Genomic DNA, 15,871 nt, shown 5'->3' with positions numbered 1-15,871 from the left:
CAACTGGTGCTGTCATTGTTGAAATCTTGTTAGAGTAGCCAAATTGTTAAGATTCCATGAGTGAAGCTTCCCTGTTGTATGTAGAAGACAAAATCTTGCATCAGACTTTCTGGTCCTCTGGCTCTTAGTACCTATCTGTCCTCTCTTCAGTGATTCTGTCCTCTCTTCAGTGATGTTCCTGAGCTTTAAGTTTAGGCATTATGTCGTAGATGTATCACTTGGGGCTGAACACCTCAATGGTCAGTTCTCTGCATTTTGACCAAGTTGAAGCTCCCTGTCATGGTCTCCATCTTCTCCAGAAAGAAGCTTCTTTGATGATGGATGAGAACTGCACCTGTCTTGATGGTGATTAAGAATATATTAAAGCATTCTAGCAGATATATATATATATATACACATATATATATGATTAACGTGTCATTCAGCAGCAACCAATCTGTCTCATATACTTAACCAGTTTTCTCGCTTTTTATTTTCCTTCATGAATGAATATCTGCCAGTTTTTAGTTCACTGGAAAGTAATTTTCAGCTGTGTGGTACTGATACACCCATAAGGATTCACAAGATTCAGGTTTTCAGAGGATTTCCTCCTCTTCCTCTCTAGGATATGTACAAGGAATGAGCGACTTACTTTCACCTCTTTTATATGTGATGGAGAATGAAGTGGATGCCTTTTGGTGCTTTGCCTCTTACATGGACCAAATGGTAAGTGGAGGGATTCTTTTCTTTCTTCAAACTGAATCTAAAAAATTTAGTTGTATTAGTGATAAGATTGATTTTAATATCTGGCTACTTTGATGGAGCTTGAAATCATTATTGCATAATCTTGTTTTACTTCTTTTTAACAACTTTTCAAGAGGCTGGGGAAATATTAGAATTGTTTATATGAAAAGGTGGCTATATCCAACAAAGGGCTAGTGTCCAAAATCTGTAAAGAACTTGAAATTAAACTCCCAACAAACCAAATAATCCAATTAAAGAAATGGGGTACATGTTTGTATACTTGAGCATATTTTAGATATATGCCTATGAGTGGCATAGCTGGATCTTGAGGCAGCACTATTCCTAATTTTCTGAGAAAGCACCAGATTGATTTCTGAAGTGGTTATACAAGTTTACATTCCCACCAGCAATGGAGGAGGGTTCACCTTTTTCCACATCCTCTCCAGCATGTGTTAATCACTTGAGTTTTTGATCATAGACATTCTGATGGGTGTAAGGTGAAATCTCAGGGTTGTTTTGATTTGCATCTCTCTGATGACTCAGGATGTTGAGCGTTTCTTTTTACATGTTTACATGTTTCTCTGCAATTCGATATTCCTGTACAGAGAATTCTCTGTTTAGCTCTGTACCCCATTTTTTAATTGGATTGCTTGATTTGTTGCTTTTTAACTTAGGATAAACATACTAAAATATGTACATCTAAACAAGCTAAGCAAGAAGGAGGACCCTGGGTAAGATCATCAATCCTCATTCAGAAAGGCAAATGGGATGGACATCAGAAGAGGGAGAAAACAGGGAACAGGGCAGGAGCCTACCACAGAGGGCCTCTGAAAGACTCTACCCAGCAGGATAGGGAAGGAGAAGCTGAGACTCATTGCCAAACTTTGGGGAGAGTGCAGGGAACCTTATGAAAGAAGGGAAGATATAAAGACCTGGAGGGGACAGGAGCTCCACAAGGAAAACAAGATAGCCAAAACACCTGGGCCCAGTGGTCCTGCAGAGACCAATATTCAAACTAAGGACCATGCATAGAGAAGAGCTAGATGTCCTATTCAAAGGAAGCCCATTGGCTGCTCAGTTCACTAATAAGGAGTACAGGGACTGTCTCTGACATGAACTCAGTGGCTGACTCTTTGATTACCTCCTCCTGGGGGTGCAGCCTTGCCAGGCCACGAGGAAGATGATGCAGCCAGCCTTGATTAGATCTGACAAGCTAGGGTCAGATAGAAGGGGAGGAGGTCCTTCCCTATCAGGGGACTAGGGAAAGGGCATAGGGGGAGAAGAGGAAGGGTGGGTGGGATTGAGAGGAGACAAGGGAGGGAGCTGCAGCAGGGATACAAAATGAATAAATAAAATAAAAAAAAAACACTTTATTTTCAGAGACAGAAATAAAGCAAATATAGGAAAGCTTCTGAAAGCTAGCATGAATTGGATTAAAAACTACCTGACCATGATGGTTGGCATCCTGGTAGGAATTCCAAAAGCCTGTGAAGGTGGGGCTTTTCTACATATCCCATGATTGCAAGGAACAGCTAACCATGAGATAAGTCCCTTGAAAATCAATTTTGAAAAGCAGATTAAAATTAGGGTAGCTGGTGGGCTGGTGGCTGTTTACCCTTGCCTAGCATGTGTCTTTTATGTCATACTTTTTCTCCACAATCTATAGTTGATCTAACAGTATGACACTGGAAGTTGAAGAGAGGGAACTGGGCAGGAAGCCTACCATAAATGTCATCTCAAAGACTCCATGCAGCAGATCATCAAAGCAGATGCTAAGACTCATAGCCAAACTTTGGGCAGAGTATGGGGAGTTGTAGGAAAAAGTAGGAGCATAGGAGGACCTGGAGGGGATATGAGCTCCATAGGAAGACCAACAAAGCCAAGAAATCTGGGCCTGTAGGGGCCTGCAGAGACTGATGCACCAACCAAGGACCACGCATGGAGAGGACCTAGACCCTTTGCTCAGTCTCCATGTAGGATCCTAGTAAGGGGGCAGGAACTGTCTCTGAGCTGTACTAGGTTGCTTGCTATTTGATCACTTGCCCTTGGTGGGACGACATAGCCAGCCCCCAGAGGAAGTCCTGATGAGACTTTGATAACCTAGGGTCAGATAGTAGGGGAGAAGGACTCCCCCTTTCAGTGGACTAGGGGAAGGGAATAGGGGGGAAGAAAAAGGGAAGGGCTTACAATTGGATGTAAAGTGAATAAATTATTAATTTTTTAAATTAAACAGTTAGAATGTATCTGCTGGTAGTACTGTAATCATTGTGATTTACTAGTTTGTGTTCTATAGGAGAGCCTTGTGTCATTGTAGAATATTGATGAATTCAGTTTTGTGAGCTTCATACTAGCTTCAGATATTAAGCTTAGTGCCATGCTAAGGAATCTGCTGACCTTGGAATATCTTGGATTTTGTCACTAGAATACCTGACTTTCTTCTATATGTGCTCTCAAAATGGTGGTGTCTCTGACACTTCTTTAGCATTCTATTTCTTGTTATTTTCTAAGAAGTATGTGGTGACTAGGTGTGTTTAAATATACATATTAGCACAATGTTTTCTCTGTCATGTTAATATATGTTTGAGGCAGAGTAGGACCTTGTGTGGAGCAACTATTAACAGATATGTAGAAAAATCTTTTCAAGCAGTTAGAAAGTGATTTGGGGTAGGTGAGTGGGTGGAGGGTGAGTATGAGTAGATAAAGGCTTATATGAAATTTAAAGCCCTAACCTTTTGTTCAAAAAACACACCAAATAAACTTGATGCCAGGTCTTTATGGTACATACTGAAATGGTTTGCTGGCACGGAATAAAGAATTGAATTTTAATCTGTAGTCACCTGCAGTAGTTCTCTGTAATGTATTGATATATATGTAATATATGTGTTTATGTAGACTGGTAACATGGCGAAAATGTTTTTATGTTAAGTACAAATGGGACATAAAGTTATATGTGTAGTAGAATAACAACTATGTAAATACACCAAAATCTATGCATAGAGATAACTAGAGGAACATTTAACATCAAGGTAAACAGTGGTACCATTAGGGTGACAAACTGGTTCTTAAAGATCTCCCAGTTTTCCTTCATAAGCAGTAATTTTTACAACTGGGAATAATTTATTTAAAAATACCGCAGTGGCTGGTGGTTGAACAGTGCAGTGTTGTCTGTAACATACAGAGCAGAGGCTCTGGCTTATTTTTCAGAGGACAGTGAATACATCCCAGGAACACGTCCCCACACTGCCATCTCTGCTAGTTCCTCTTTCTTACCCTGTGGCCACATAACAGCAGCATGGCAGTTCCAGTTGTATCTTTTCCTACCAGTTCAGAGTTAGGCTCTGCTGCCACTGGGTCCAGCAGAGGCTGTGAGGCAGTATGTCTTCCAGGAGCATGGTGTCTCAGCCCTGGACACTCAGATAATGTTCCTGCAGCCAGGGAAGCCACTGTACTTTCAGGTTATATAGCCTTATTAATCTCTCTAATGTATTTTACCTCAAAGCTTGCTGTGTGAAATTAAAGAGTGTATGCCTCTCTTGTTCTGTACTTCTTATGATTTATAGTTTTTAAATGGTCTTTTATTGTTAGTTAGATTGTTAAATCAGTGCATGTTTAAATTAGTCCTTTGTTATGAATTGCTTTTCCATTATTTGGAAAGATTATCAGTTGTAGTAACCTAGTTATATAGTTGTCTTCCTTACCTTTTTCCTACCTTCTTGGTTCCAATTACTCCAAGTGCTGTAGAAACCAGAGACATTTGTAATAAAGGTCTGTACAGTTGAGGATAATCTCATAAACCCTGTCTGTCCTCCTTGTGTTTTTCTTATTTATCCCCTTTTCATTAGAACTGGTATGTTCCTTGTAAAGGGATCATATATTTGTTTTATTTGTATATAGAAGAACTTTCCTAATGCTCCAAATGAAGTGGTTCAACAGATTGTTGTAGAATAAATACATGACTCTTTCTTGGTGTGTAGTTGTACTTACAGTTTATATTCCCCAGTTAATGTGAACATACTATATTCTAGAGGCTCAACTTTATGTTTTAAACTGATTCCTTAATTCATTGAAGAGAAAGTTTTACAATGAAGAATGGCTTATAATGTGATAGTTTTTTTTAAGCTTTCAAAACACATTTTTTCATTTATTATTGTATAATGTGATAGTTTTAATAAGTACTATTATAATACTATTGACAGAACGTGAAAGGAGAGTGTGAACAAGTTAGTCTCAGGCTTACCCTAAAGGCTTGTGAGGAAGGGCATCATAGAGAAGTAGGTGCCTCTGAGATAAAGGGTCATAATGCTGGAAGAGGCCTTGAAAGGATTGGTTCCCATGCTGTTTTGGTTGCTTGTCTCAGTGTTGACAGGGAACCTACTCAACCTTGAAGGCTGTTAGAACACATAAACCATAGCAGTTCCCAAGTCTTTCATCTCAAAGAACTGCTTTTTTGTGGACTGTATCTGTTCATATTTGATCAAATAAAAAGGTAATCTGTGACATTTGTACATAGATATAAGCCTAGTATAATCTCATGTACACCTTATGTTTATTTCATGAAACCATCTTTTCCAATGACATTTCAAAATGTCTTGTTTAATACAATATGGCTTTCCATATCTGCTCCTATATTCTGTACGGCAGAATTAAATAGCTTTGTGCTTGTGTGAAAACTGAAGACAGGTGGTATTTTACTACGGTCATGAACATGGCTTTGACTTCCCAAATTCCCTATTCTTAGTAAACCTAAAAAGCAGTTCTTTAAAATGAGGTTTGCGTTAAGGCTAAAATTAGTTTTGTTTCACGTGCTTATTTGAAGGACTATTTAATAATGGAAATAATTTGATAACCATTAATGTCCTAGAACATGTGTTCCATTTTCTAAACATTTTATAGAGCGTAAGAAAGGAGTGTTGCTATTGGTCAGTCTGTTCCTGCTGCCCCTGTATTCTTTTTATCTAAATCAAATGAATAGAGGTAGAAAATAAACTTTGTTTGAGACCAGGACTATTTTTTTGTTTTTCTCTCTTTAGTGATGCTTTAACTTTTCAGTTGTTTATGTTTATTTAACATAACTAGTCCAGTAGAGGTCTAGTATTTATCCTTAGGTCATGTTTTAATTATTGGTAATAGTGTATTTTGAAATACTTATTAAATATTATATGGCAATAATTATTTTCTTTTAAAGCATCAAAATTTTGAAGAACAAATGCAAGGCATGAAGACACAGTTAATCCAGCTGAGCACCTTACTGAGATTATTGGATAGTGGATTTTGTAGCTATTTAGGTAAGTTGAATGAATCCAGATGTGCCCAGCATGTTGTGGGGTAAATACCTATAAAAATGTAAAGGAACTTTCTCAACTTAAAAAGTTATTTTATGTATATGAATGTTTGGCTTTCATGCATGCATGTGTACTGTGTGTATGCCTGCTTGTTCCCTGGAACTGGGATTATAGATGGTTATGAGTCACCTTGTGGGTGCTGGGAAGTGATCCCAGGCCCTCTGTAAGAGCAACAAGAATTGCTGAGCCATCTCTCCAGGTCTCATAAAGGAACTCTTAAAGATAAAAATGCTCCATTGCTGTTGTGTGAGTTCTTTGAAAGAATAGAAGTGTTACTATTACTTGCTATAATATTTTTATAATTTTATCTTCATATGCTTATGTATTTGGTTAGTTTTTTTTTTTAAACATACATTTCAGTTGCTTCCTTGGATTGATAGAATGTGGTCAGACATACAAGGGCTCTACTTATGTAGATTGCGTAGATTAAATAAATGTGAGTTTGAGAAAGGATCTGACATGTTAGCATGTTTTTTGTTTTTTTTTTTTCTCTTCTGTATAGAATCCCAGGACTCTGGATATTTATATTTTTGCTTCAGATGGCTTTTAATCAGATTTAAGAGAGAATTTAGCTTTCTAGATATTCTTCGATTATGGGAGGTAAGTTCTTATGTTTATTCTGCATGGAGTTGTAAGTATATTCTCAGCTTCACTGAGGTTTCTGAGGCAGGTGAATTTACAAATGTATTTGTAGTCCCTTCTTAACCACTAAAGCTCTTAGGTGCAGTTCTTGGTTTTGGACTCTCTCACAAACACAACATTGTGAGATTTGAGGCCAAGAAGTGTCTGAGAAAGTTTTCGTTTTATTATTTTTTTTTAATATCATTTGCTACCTGTATCCTTTATTTGGTAGATTTGACTTTACTGTTTTTATTTTTTTAATTAATTTTTAAAAATATTTAAAAAATTAATTTATTAATTTACATACTGACAGCAGTTTCCCCTCCCTCTTTTCTCCCAAACACCTCCCCCCCATTCCTTCCTCCTCCCTTTCTCCTCAGAAGAGGGGAGGCCTCCCATGAATATCAGCCTGCCTTGGCATATCAAATTGCAGTAAGACTAGGTGCATCTTCTATTGAGGCTAGATAAGGCAGCTTAGTTCGGGGAAAAGGGGCCCAAAGGCAGAATCAGAGACAGCCCCTCTGTTGTTCCCACTGTTAGGAGTCTCACATGAAGGCTACATATGTGCAGGGGACCTAGATTGTTCCTACGCAGGCTCCCTGGTTGGTGGTTTAGTCTTGATGAGTCCCTGTGGGTCCAGGTTAGTTGATTCTTAGGTTTTCTTGTGGTATCCTTGACCTGTCTGGTTCCACTTGATATCTGACTATGGGTCTCTTCATTTGTTTCCGTCAGTTGCTGTGTGAAGTCTCTCTGACAATGATTATCCTAGGCTCCTGTCTGCAAGTATAGCCAAATATCAGGAATATTGTCAAGGGTGTGTTCTCTCTCATGGCATGGGTCTCAAGCTGGACCAGTCATTAGTTGGTCATTTCCTTAATTTCTGTTCTATCATTACCCATGCACATCTTGTAGGTAGGACAGATTGTAGGTCGAAGGTTTTGTTTCTTTGAGAGTTTTATGTAGTATGTTTCAGTTGGATTCACTCTTTCCTTAATTATTTCCAATACCACTCCCCCTTTCCTACTTACCCACTTTTGTGTTTCCCCTCCTTTTTAAAAACACTTCAAGAAAATTTATGTTGCCCAGATATCCTTGTATGTGTGGTCTTTCTTTGGAGTGTATGTGATTAGCTTATCAGGGGCTACACTCTCAGATCAGCAGCTAACAATTACCAATAGCTTCACAGCTATGGATAGGTTTGTGTGCTCAGCTCCCTTCTCCATTCAGAGATTTATTCTGGCTTGGGGCTTGCACAAGTTATGTGTGTGTTGTTACAACCACTGTAAGTTCATATGTGCACCTTCCCTGTGTCCATAGAAAACATTTCTTTGTTGTCATCTCCCACCTTTGGCTCTTACACTCATTCCGCCCCCTTTTCCACAGTGATTTATCCCTTGGAAGGGGTGCAGTATTTATGGCCCCCTGAGGGCTAAGCATTCTGCTCTTTCTTATTCTCTACACCTTGGCCAGTTGTATGTGTCTTTGTTAAGCACCATTTACTGCAAACAGATGCTTCTCTGCTGATGGTTGAAAGACACACATGTATAGATAAAACACAATAAGTCATTAGAAGTTGGTTTTATACTTTGTCTATTTGGCCAAATAAGAGTCGTTGGTTTTCTTCTAGGATCTGTTAGCCATCTATCTATAGTTTCTTGGCCTAGTAGTGTGCTAGGTATGGGTTTCATTTTTGTGGTGACTCCTTGATAAGCTGAAAATAGGTCTACCATATGACCCAGCTATACTATCCTTTGGCGTTGTGTTATCAGAGTTCTGTTTAGGAAGAGAACTGATAGACTAAAATGAGAGAGGGCTATTTTTCTTACATATAAAAAGAGCACATTTATTAGAATGCTTTACAGGCTTACAGGCTGTCTCCTGATGGAAAGACCAAGAATCCAGTAGTTACCCAGTTCATAAAGCTGTCTCAGTTCTTCTGTGTTGGAATCCTTAATCAAATTCTTTAAGTATGTTCTAATACCTTTAAAAGAGTGCCTCAGCAGCAGATTATATGAACTTGTGAGTGAGCATGAGGACAAGCAGGCAAAAAGCAAAAGTTTTCTTGCTTTGTGTGTCCTTTTATGTGGGCTGCCACCAGAAGATATGGCCCTGATTTAGGATGAATCTTGCTATCTCAAGTGATCCAATAAAAAAATACCTCGCAGTAATGCCCAGCTGTGTGGGTTTTAGTTGATTCCAGATAGAGTCAAGTTGAAAATCAAGATTAGCCATTACAGGTATATATCCAAAGGATTCCATAGCCTACTCTAGAGCTGTCTGTTCATTCATATTCATTGCTGTTCTACTCATAATAGCCAGCAAGTGGAAACAGCCTAAATATCCATCAACTGATGAATGGATAATAAAAATGTGGCATATTTATACAATGGAATATTATCAGCTATTAAGAAAATGAAATGCATGCATCTGGAAACAATTATTCTGAGTGAGATAACCCAGACCCAAGAAGACAAACTTCATGAGTTCTTTCATTTATGAATGTTAGCTTTGAATCTTCAGATATGTGTTTTTCATCTGGAATACCCCTTAGAGGTCAGGAAATTACTGAGACCATGGGGAGGCACTTTCAAGAGAAGGGAGATAGCATCCGCTGACAAAAAAGGTTAAAGGTGAATAATGAAATAGGAAACGTTAAATGGGTTGGGAAGAGAGGGATTGTAGAGGAGGGATTATGGAAAGGAAGAAATAACACTTAAAGACCTTTCAAAAATACGTGGAAACCTGTTAATAGAACCTGTGTGTGAACGAGTGCATGAGTGTGCCTGTGTGAGCATTTAAACACACACACATGCAAGTATAATTAAAATGGAATCACTGTCCTAACTTACTAACAAATAAGTCTAATGCCAGGATTAGTTGCTTCTTTTGGAGTTGTTGGCCATTGAGGTCTTATATACCCCCCAAACATTATAAGCTATTGCCATTGCTAATGGTTACTCCCAGAGCTTGACAGTAAAACTCAGTTGCCAAAGTCTCCATATTTTTGAATCATAGAATATGGCAAAATCAAGCTGGTACTCATTTGAAAGCTTCATTCCTACTGACTAGCTATTACAGTGCTGGAATAGTGGTCTGTGAACCTTGTCTAGCTAGACATGCCCTCTGGTGCAGTAGTGGCACAGGCACCATGGGAGCAACCAACCACCTTGGTTGAATTAGGACTTGGTTTTATGGAAGACTGTGCTACATTTTGGATGTTTTTTGTTTTTGTTTTTTTAATATTCTGCAAAGTTTTGGTTTATAGGCTGAGGTATCAAAAAGGCTTGAATTTAAGTTACAACACACTAGTAATATATAACAAGCATATCCCCCACTCCCATGCTGCTAGTTTTTCCTTATTTTCAAGAAAGACAGTTTGTTCTCTTTAATTACTACTCCTGTTCCATTTCTCTTTGAAGGAGGTTCATTATTGTCTTTTGTTTTGGCTGTGTGTCTCTATTTAATTTTGTACTCAGGATAACTTTCAATGAAATGCAGAAAATTATGGCTTTTATTACTATTCCTGAGTATATGTTAATAACAGATCTAGCATGCTTTTTTTAAAAAAAATTCAACATTAACGACTTATTATTGTCATAGCTTTATAAAAATTAAAATGATAAAATTTCTGCCAAGGAAAGAATATATAATATGGTAAGAACAACCTGTAGGGAACTCCATTTACAGCTGGGAATTGTTTCCTGGGCTACCATTAGAGAGGGCTGTATGCCATTTAGAGGATATTACTTTGTGCTGCTTGTGTTCTGCATGGATTCATACTTAAATTTGTTTATGTGATACGTGCAATAGAACCTGGATTTTTTAAATTACATGTTGTTTTCATATAATATACTTTGATTGTGTTTCTCCCTCCTACAACTCCTTCTAGATTTCTCCACTTTCCTACCCACCCAACGTTACTTTCTTTCTCACTCTTTCTTATAACACGCGTGCACACACACACTACACAACTTACAACCACACACAAATCAAAACAAAAAACAAAAATAAGCAAAACTTGGGGAGATTGTGCCTGCCTTGGAGTGAGAACCCAAACTCTTTAAAGGAGCATTAAAAATATTGTTCAGGATTCTGTGTTTTCTAAATAGCCTGAAACTTTGAGGTTAATTGCCTTGTAATTAAATTTCTGAAATTTGATTAACTTGATTCATTCCTTATGAAAGTAAAAAATTTTCAGCTATGCTTCACTAGCATTGTTTGTATGAATCCTTTTATTTTTTTTTTTTTTCTTTTTAAGAAAAAATGTCATTAAGTACCTTACTAGGGGGAAATAAAGGTCTTGAATTTGTTGGCATCAGCCCATACTTAGGATAAAATGTAGCAGTTGCTCAGATGTGTATGTAGTTGGGGTTAATCGTTGGTAATTCCTCCAGTTTTTGTTGGAATCAGGGATACTCATCTTGAGTTACAATGTGATACAAGGTTTTTACTGTTCACAGTGTAGAAGTATCTCTGGCTGTGTTTGTTTCTGTGTACTATACTTAAACCTTTTTAATTTATAGGATTTAGTCCCTCTCAGTGTTTCTAAGGACCAAAGTTTCGTGAGAAAGGTCAAAAAGATCAGAAAAATATTGCAAATAGATCTACGTTTGCATTTTATAATTGACCTTATGAGTATGGTCATTAGTTAGTAATGCTGCATTATCAGTTGCTTACTGTAGTCATTTGAAGAGCCACTCTGGAAGTACGTCAAGTATTAAATCTCATTTTGGTTCCTTTGTAAGTAAAGGTTAGACTCCTTCACTTCTCATCTATTAGGTAGAAAAATTGGACAGTCCCAACTAGGCATGTTTATTGCTTCAGAATTAGTATGTATCTTCAAGGAAATAATTTAGAATTGATTTTGTTTACTAAATAAGTTGCCTTTTTATAGGTAATGTGGACTGAACTGCCCTGTAAGAATTTTCATCTTCTTCTATGTTGCGCTATCCTGGAATCAGAAAAGCAGCAAATAATGGAAAAGCATTATGGCTTCAACGAAATCCTTAAGGTGGCTTTTCTCTCAGTGTGAATCATAGTATTCTGGTGCTTCTCTCTGGTGGGCTCATGGACAGAACATTTCTTTGGAGTGTTGTCGAATCTCATGAGTAATTCACACTGTGTCTCTAATTCCTGGTGCTGGCTTGGCTTCCTGTGACTGACAGTTTAGCAAATACATATTGGTCACTTATTATCCAGTGGCTATTTAGAAAGGAAAGTAAGTTCAGCAAATGTTGTTATAAAAGATGAAAATCCCACCGTTCTATTTTACCAAAAAAGGCTCAGTAGGCAGATGCTTGGGTGAAAATCTAGCTTGGAGAGACAAAGCACCCAGCTAACCTTCATACTCAGCTCACATCCAGAGGGAAAAGCCCAGAAAGCTCACTAACAGCCCAGGAGGAAAAGGCCAAAAAACCCAAGGCCGAAGGCGTGCTAGCCCAAAGTTCAAAGAGCCCAAGAGCTCGAGAGCTAATATCATTAACAAGAAAAAGCTCAAAAAGCCCCCTCTTCTCTACACTGTTTCAAAGTCCTTTCTTTCTGTAAATCCTTGTCAGCTGGTTACTTGCTCCAACTATTGACATAGGGTTAATTTTATTAAATCCTGTGTACAGAAAGCTCTAGGATTAAAGATAAGTGTTAGAGCTGAACCACAGCAAACAAAGAACAGGTCTTTACAGTTCACAATCTTGGGGTTCAAAATGGGATCGAATATCCTGCAACATTCTTTTATGTAGTTTAGTTTTAAAAAATACTAATTATCTTCACATATAACTTTGAGTTAGAAGACAAGATGGTTGCTAGTTTCAATGTTCTGTAAGCATCTTAGTTATTCGTTGTTTTGAAACAATGTAATGAAAGATGTTTTGGATTTATAATATGTAGATATTTTTATATTATGGGTAATATCTGCAGTTTAGTATAATTGGTAATAAATTGTTTATGTTGTAGAGCATAATAGAGGTTTCTGTTTTGATTATCGTTTTCTTTTGTTGATTTTGTTTTAGCACATCAATGAATTGTCTATGAAAATTGATGTGGAAGATATACTATGTAAAGCAGAAGCAATTTCCCTACAGATGGCACAATGCAAGGTATACAGTGTTGCAAATAATTGCAATATTTTTCTCCCTCTTTTTAATCAGCTAAGGAAAGATTTTCTTAAAAGGAAAATAAGTCAGTAAATTGAAGGCAGAAACAAAGCTTTTATTTATTTACCATTGTAAGTGCACCTCACTTAATTGAAAACAGTTGACTAATGACACCAGATTGGAAACATTTAATTGGCAAAACGGTAAAAGTAATGAAAATATTTCTACAACTGGAGGCTGTAGATTTTCAGTGGTAATACATTATCCAACTTAATGAATACAGAACAGGATCTTTTATTAAATATGCAGCATCTACCACCAGAGAAAGATAGGTGCTGATCTGAAACAAACGGATGGTAGTTTATCTCACTGCATTTTTATCAGCCAGGTCTTTGTTTCTAAAAACAAAGACAAATTTGATGCTTTATCTGAATTAAACCAAATCATTATAGTTGGCTTTTTCTTTCCAAATTTTATTTTTAACCTCAAATAACTTTATTTTCAAATTATGTTAAGTTAAAAGGAAAACTCCAGGGCAGGCAAGTTGTAAATCTCAGTAGCTGCTGAGAGGAGGGGATGGAGGAGAAAAGGAAGAAAAAGACGTGCTGCTTAAATCTGCATGGAGGTCAGCAGCCATATGGTGGGCAGCGAGCGGCCTTTGTAGAAGGAGAAGAAACCCCAGGATCAGAAAAGCAGACTCTTAGGCAGGCAGTAAGAGGAAAAGGGGTTGGGAGAGCAGGGAGGGAAGTTTCACCTTTCTGTCTCAAGCCTCAGAAACACAGCAGACCCAGCCAACCCCCACAATTATGAAAGAATGGCTTTTCACATTCCATCATTGAGTGAAGTCAGAGCAGAAACTTAACAGAACATGGAAGAGTGCTGCTAAGGCCCACGCTTAGCTAGTAATTTTAAGAGACCTATTTTTATTATTTGTGTGCGTGTGTTCATGTGAGTGTGCACATGTATATGTGTGTGTGTGTATCAGTGTATCAGTGTGTCTTTGTGATACAAGCATATGAGTGCAGGTGTCCTTGAAGGTCAGAGATGTTGGTCTCCTTGGAGCTGGAGTTTTAAGCAGTTATGAGCTAACTGAGTCTCGCCAGCCCCTTACCTAGCTTTGTTCTGCAGACCAGCTGAGGTCCACTTGCTCAGGGAATGCTGCTGCCCACAGTGGACTGAGTCCTCTTACATCAGTTAACAGTCAAGACAGTCCACCACAGATAGAACAGATAGACTTGCAGTCAGTCTGATCTGGGTCATCCTCAATTGACGGTCTCTTCTCATGTGACTCTAGGCTGTGTCAGGTTGACATTTAAAGCTAGCTAGGAAAATTCATGAGACAAAATAGATGGCTAGAATTTTGTTTGGAGTAGAGGAAGATGGGGTGAGAAGAATGTGTAGAACTTACCCGGTTGAAGTGAATGTTCAAGCTAGCATTAAAAGTTTACTTTGTGGATATTTTTCCTCAGTAGTGAGTAAGTGGTTTTATTTATTTATTTTTTTCACACTCAGGAATTGCCACAAGCAGTTTGTGAGATCCTGGGGCTTCAGGACAGTGAAGTCACAACGCCAGATTCAGACACTGGTGAAGATGAAAATGTTGGCACTACTTGTCCCACATCTGTGTTTCCAAGTAACACTTTGTCCACCCTTGCTGCCAGTGAAGCCAAAGACAACAGCCCAGCACAGACATTGGCATCCCCAAATGCCTGCAGATTAACACCTGCATGATCATTTGTCTTACATTTTTAAGAGATACTTTGTTGCAATTCCTTTTTAAGTACATGAAAGGTAGACATTTACAGTCTTGGTATTGATCATGCTTTAAGTTTTATGGAAAGACAGTGTACTGATGTTCTTGCATTAAAGCTTTACAAAGTTTTAAACTAATTATTTTTGTAGTTACTTCTACCAAATAGCCCTTCCTTTTCAATAACATTCCTTAGTATTTTTATAGCTAAGCACATTTTATTTTGTTTCTGATGAACCGGGATTGGACAAATATACAAGTGGATGCTTTGGAAATTACGCACTTTGAACAGCATTCACTGTGTTTACTCTTCAGTGGGCTTTGGACTTGATTGAATTAAATGTTGAGCCTTTATAAAGCAGTCTGAGCTGAAAAGTAGGTTGTTACTCAGTGACAAAATTTAAAAATACAAACAAATTTGGTTTTTCTATTGTTTACAACAATATTCAGCTTAAATATTTATGCTGGTTGAATGTGATTTAAATTAGACATTTTTACCAATGTAGTTATTGTGTGGATAAAGAACTATTTCAATCTTAGCAAGTGGATTGGCAGTATTTTTTTTTATAAAGAACTTTTCTTCACTTGTATATAGACTATATATATATGTACTATTTATGAGCATAAGAAAGCATAGTCCTATTTTCTTTAACTGAATAAACTTGACTATTGATTTATATAAGCTGATTCAACAAAATTAATACATGACTTCAATATAAGATCTTTTTCAAAACTATTTTCTTAATGGAACATTTATTTAATGAGACTACGTCCAACCCCGTCTATACCTGGTATAATCAATCACTGTAACCTCCCTTTACTAATAATGTTTATTATCTTTCCTAATAATGCATTAATTGATTAATCAGATCATTAAATTTTTATAAAATATTCTTTGCATAAAGCTTATGTCAAAATTATCCAGGCACTGTCAATGAGTCTCAAAGTAATATTTTTTTTGTATATGAATGAAGCTGTTTTTACCATGCAGTATTGCATGATTTTAAGTTATGTGGACTCACCATAACAAATTCTGTTTTAATTGTAATTTGTTAACTCTTGTACATATCATTAAAATAAATTCAAAACTGAAATAGTGTTTTCAGTTAAATTACACTGAGAAACTGCTGGTTCTTCATAAAAAAAAAAAACAAACCTCAAAGTGGACCTCAACATGTCAGTTTTTCATTACTGAAGTAGTCATTTTAGTGAGTTGTAGAAGTGATAAACATAACTCCTTTTATACTTGAAAACATTTTTCATTAGTTTAGACATGGTCACAGTGTGTCTTGAAGGACGTCATTATCTGAGTCAGTGAAGCAACTACTCTACAATGGTCATGTAGT

The 15,871-nt window shown here is 37.2% G+C and overlaps 1 protein-coding gene across 2 annotated transcripts in view; it reads left to right on the top strand.

Annotated features, from left to right (window-relative positions):
* Positions 1–15,619, top strand: part of Tbc1d15 (TBC1 domain family member 15) — a 57,499-nt gene extending 41,880 nt beyond the window's left edge. For both annotated transcript variants that reach the window (XM_021644837.2, XM_021644836.2), the window contains 6 exons: positions 605–705; positions 5,909–6,008; positions 6,568–6,665; positions 11,581–11,697; positions 12,692–12,778; positions 14,288–15,619. In XM_021644837.2, the coding sequence (XP_021500512.1) occupies positions 605–705; positions 5,909–6,008; positions 6,568–6,665; positions 11,581–11,697; positions 12,692–12,778; positions 14,288–14,506 (722 nt within the window). In that variant the 3' untranslated portion in view covers positions 14,507–15,619. The remainder of the gene's footprint in view (positions 1–604; positions 706–5,908; positions 6,009–6,567; positions 6,666–11,580; positions 11,698–12,691; positions 12,779–14,287) is intronic.
* Positions 15,620–15,871: the final 252 nt, after the last annotated feature.

The sequence above is a fragment of the Meriones unguiculatus genome, chromosome 2 (genome assembly GCF_030254825.1).
Source record: "Meriones unguiculatus strain TT.TT164.6M chromosome 2, Bangor_MerUng_6.1, whole genome shotgun sequence".
NCBI lineage: Eukaryota > Metazoa > Chordata > Mammalia > Rodentia > Muridae > Meriones > Meriones unguiculatus.
This window is presented reverse-complemented; position numbering and strand designations above follow the sequence as displayed.